At 55.0% G+C, this 2,549-nt stretch overlaps 1 protein-coding gene across 1 annotated transcript in view; it reads left to right on the forward strand.

Annotated features, from left to right (window-relative positions):
• Nucleotides 1–2,549, forward strand: part of ZNF48 (zinc finger protein 48) — a gene marked incomplete at its 3' end in the record, with an annotated part of 15,935 nt that continues 13,386 nt past the window's right edge. The window contains exons 1-2 of the mRNA XM_010837438.1: nucleotides 1–272; nucleotides 1,558–2,544. Coding sequence (XP_010835740.1) covers nucleotides 161–272; nucleotides 1,558–2,544 — 1,099 coding nt within the window. The remainder of the gene's footprint in view (nucleotides 273–1,557; nucleotides 2,545–2,549) is intronic.

The following is a 2,549-nucleotide window of genomic DNA, read 5'->3' on the forward strand; positions in this document are numbered from 1 at the left end:
GGCGGGGGTCACCGGAGCCGCGCCCCGTACCTCGGACACCCGAAGGCTGTCCGGTGCCCGTGCCGGCCGGCAGAGGGCAGCGGCAGGGCCCCGCCGTCCGCACATGGCTGTGTGACCGTGAAACTGTGTTTGTCTCCTTGCTCAGGGCGGCGTGCCGGCGATGGAGCGCGCGGTGGGGCCCTGGGGTTCGGATCTCCGTGGCTCAGAGGAGAGAGAGCAGCTGAGAGGCGCCCGCACAGGTGAGGGCCGAAGCGGTGCACCTCCATGGGCAGGTAATGGCCGGGTGGGGCCCCCGGTTCTGGGCTTTGCGTAGCCCAGACCCAGAAAAATAGGACGTGAACTGTGCTTCCAGGGAGGGGGAGGGAACCAGTGTTTCTGAGCACCTACTAAGCGACACGCCTTGAGGGGCATCATTTCAAGGACTCTCCCCATCCCCTGCAGTCACCATCATCCTCGCTGCTTCAGTCCTACTTCAGGCCTCGTTCTGTCTCATCCTGGCAAATGCAACGGCCTCCCCTCAGCCCTTTTCTCTCCAGTGTTGCACCCACTGTGCAGCCACATTGATCTGAGTCCTGGTCTAATCCCGTCTCCCTCCACAAAAGTCTTCCCTAGCTCCCTTCTGCTACTAATTAAAAGCGTTAGTCTAGCGTTCAATTCAGATCTCCCATGCTTTATCTAGTCCCAACATCCTTTTCCAGCTTTATCACACATTCCTTTCCATGGCTTACTTTTTTTCTGCACTGTGAAAGCCTAGCCCTATCTCTCTAATGTCCTCTCTCTAGTGACAGCACAGTTCATTCTGAGCCTGCAATTATAATTATTTGTGTTTTATCTTATTTCTCCTACCAACGTTAAGTATCCTGAGGGACATCTTTGTGTCTGGCTCCTTTCAGGTACATACAAGATGATTGAAGAAATAAACTACAGATTGGGCTAATAAAAGATAAAATCTAATTAGTAAATACCAGGCTTTCCACATAGAATATAAGGTAGGGCTTAACAGCAGGCTTGGGAATTAGACCTGAGTTAGAAACATGGCTTTGTTACTTTATAACCTTGAGCGAGTGACTTAGAATTCTCAGAGACTGCATGTCTGTAAAATGGGGACAGTTAATAGTATTACCTCATAGGATTGTTTGCAAGGATTCAGTAATGCTTACTTAAGTGATTGGCACATATGAAAGGCATGGTAAAAGGAGGTTACTGTTACTGAGAGGCACAGACAATATAAGGGCTTTGGAAATTCAGAGGAGAGAGATCTTTGCGACCACAGATTGTCAGGGATGCCTTTCGGGGGAGACTGCTACTGAAGATAGTGTGTTAATCGCTCAGTCATGTCCGACTCTGCGATCCCATGGACCCACCAGGCTTCTCTGTCTGTGGAATTCTCCAGGCCAGAATACTGGAGTGGGTGGCCATTCCCTTTTCCAGGTGGTCTTCCCAACCCAGGGATCGAACTTGTTTCTCCCACGTCACAGGCTGATTGTTTACCATCTGAGCCTCAGTGGGAAGGCTGAGCCAAAAGGCAGGATCTACCGCTCCTTTTTCTTTCCCCAGGTCTAGGGAGTGAGCATGCGGAGATTTCTCAGCCAGATGAGTTTGAACATCCCCCACAGGAGGATGACTTGGAGTTCAAGGAAGAGGAAGATTTGGCCCCAGGTCATGAAGTAGGAAATGCCTCTCTCAAACCTGAAGGCATTCAGACTTGGGATGACCTGTGGGTCCAGAGGGAGGGGCCTGGAAAACCTCAGGCTCGGGACAGAGGCCCTCGGCTCCTAGGAGAACCACGCTGGGGCCAGGCTAGTGATCGGGCTGCTGTATGTGGCGAGTGTGGCAAGAGCTTTCGGCAGATGTCAGATCTGGTGAAACACCAGCGAACCCACACCGGGGAGAAGCCCTACAAGTGCGGGGTCTGTGGCAAGGGCTTTGGGGACAGCTCTGCCCGGATCAAACACCAACGAACTCATAGTGGTGAAAAGCCCTACAGAGCCCGGGCGCCAGCCCAGGGGCCCCCAAAGATTCCTCGGTCCAGGATCCCAGCTGGCGAGCGCCCCACTATCTGCGGTGAATGTGGCAAGAGCTTCCGGCAGAGTTCGGACCTGGTGAAACACCAGCGGACACACACGGGCGAGAAGCCGTACAAGTGTGGCATCTGTGGCAAGGGCTTTGGCGACAGTTCTGCCCGCATAAAGCACCAGCGGACACACCGAGGGGAGCAGCCCCCCCGGCCCGTGGTGCCCCGGCGGCAGCCATCTCGAGCTGCCACGGCAGCCGCCCAGGGACCTAAGGCCCAGGACAAGCCATACATCTGCACCGATTGTGGCAAAAGATTTGTGCTCAGCTGCAGCCTCCTGAGCCACCAACGCAGTCACCTGGGGCCCAAGCCCTTTGGCTGCGATGTGTGTGGAAAGGAGTTTGCCCGGGGCTCAGATCTGGTGAAGCACCTGCGAGTGCACACGGGAGAGAAGCCCTACCTCTGCCCCGAGTGTGGCAAGGGCTTCGCTGACAGCTCTGCGCGGGTCAAGCACCTCCGCACCCACAGTGGCGAA

The sequence above is a fragment of the Bison bison genome, unplaced genomic scaffold (assembly GCF_000754665.1).
Source record: "Bison bison bison isolate TAMUID 2011002044 unplaced genomic scaffold, Bison_UMD1.0 scf7180017864072, whole genome shotgun sequence".
Taxonomy (NCBI): domain Eukaryota; kingdom Metazoa; phylum Chordata; class Mammalia; order Artiodactyla; family Bovidae; genus Bison; species Bison bison.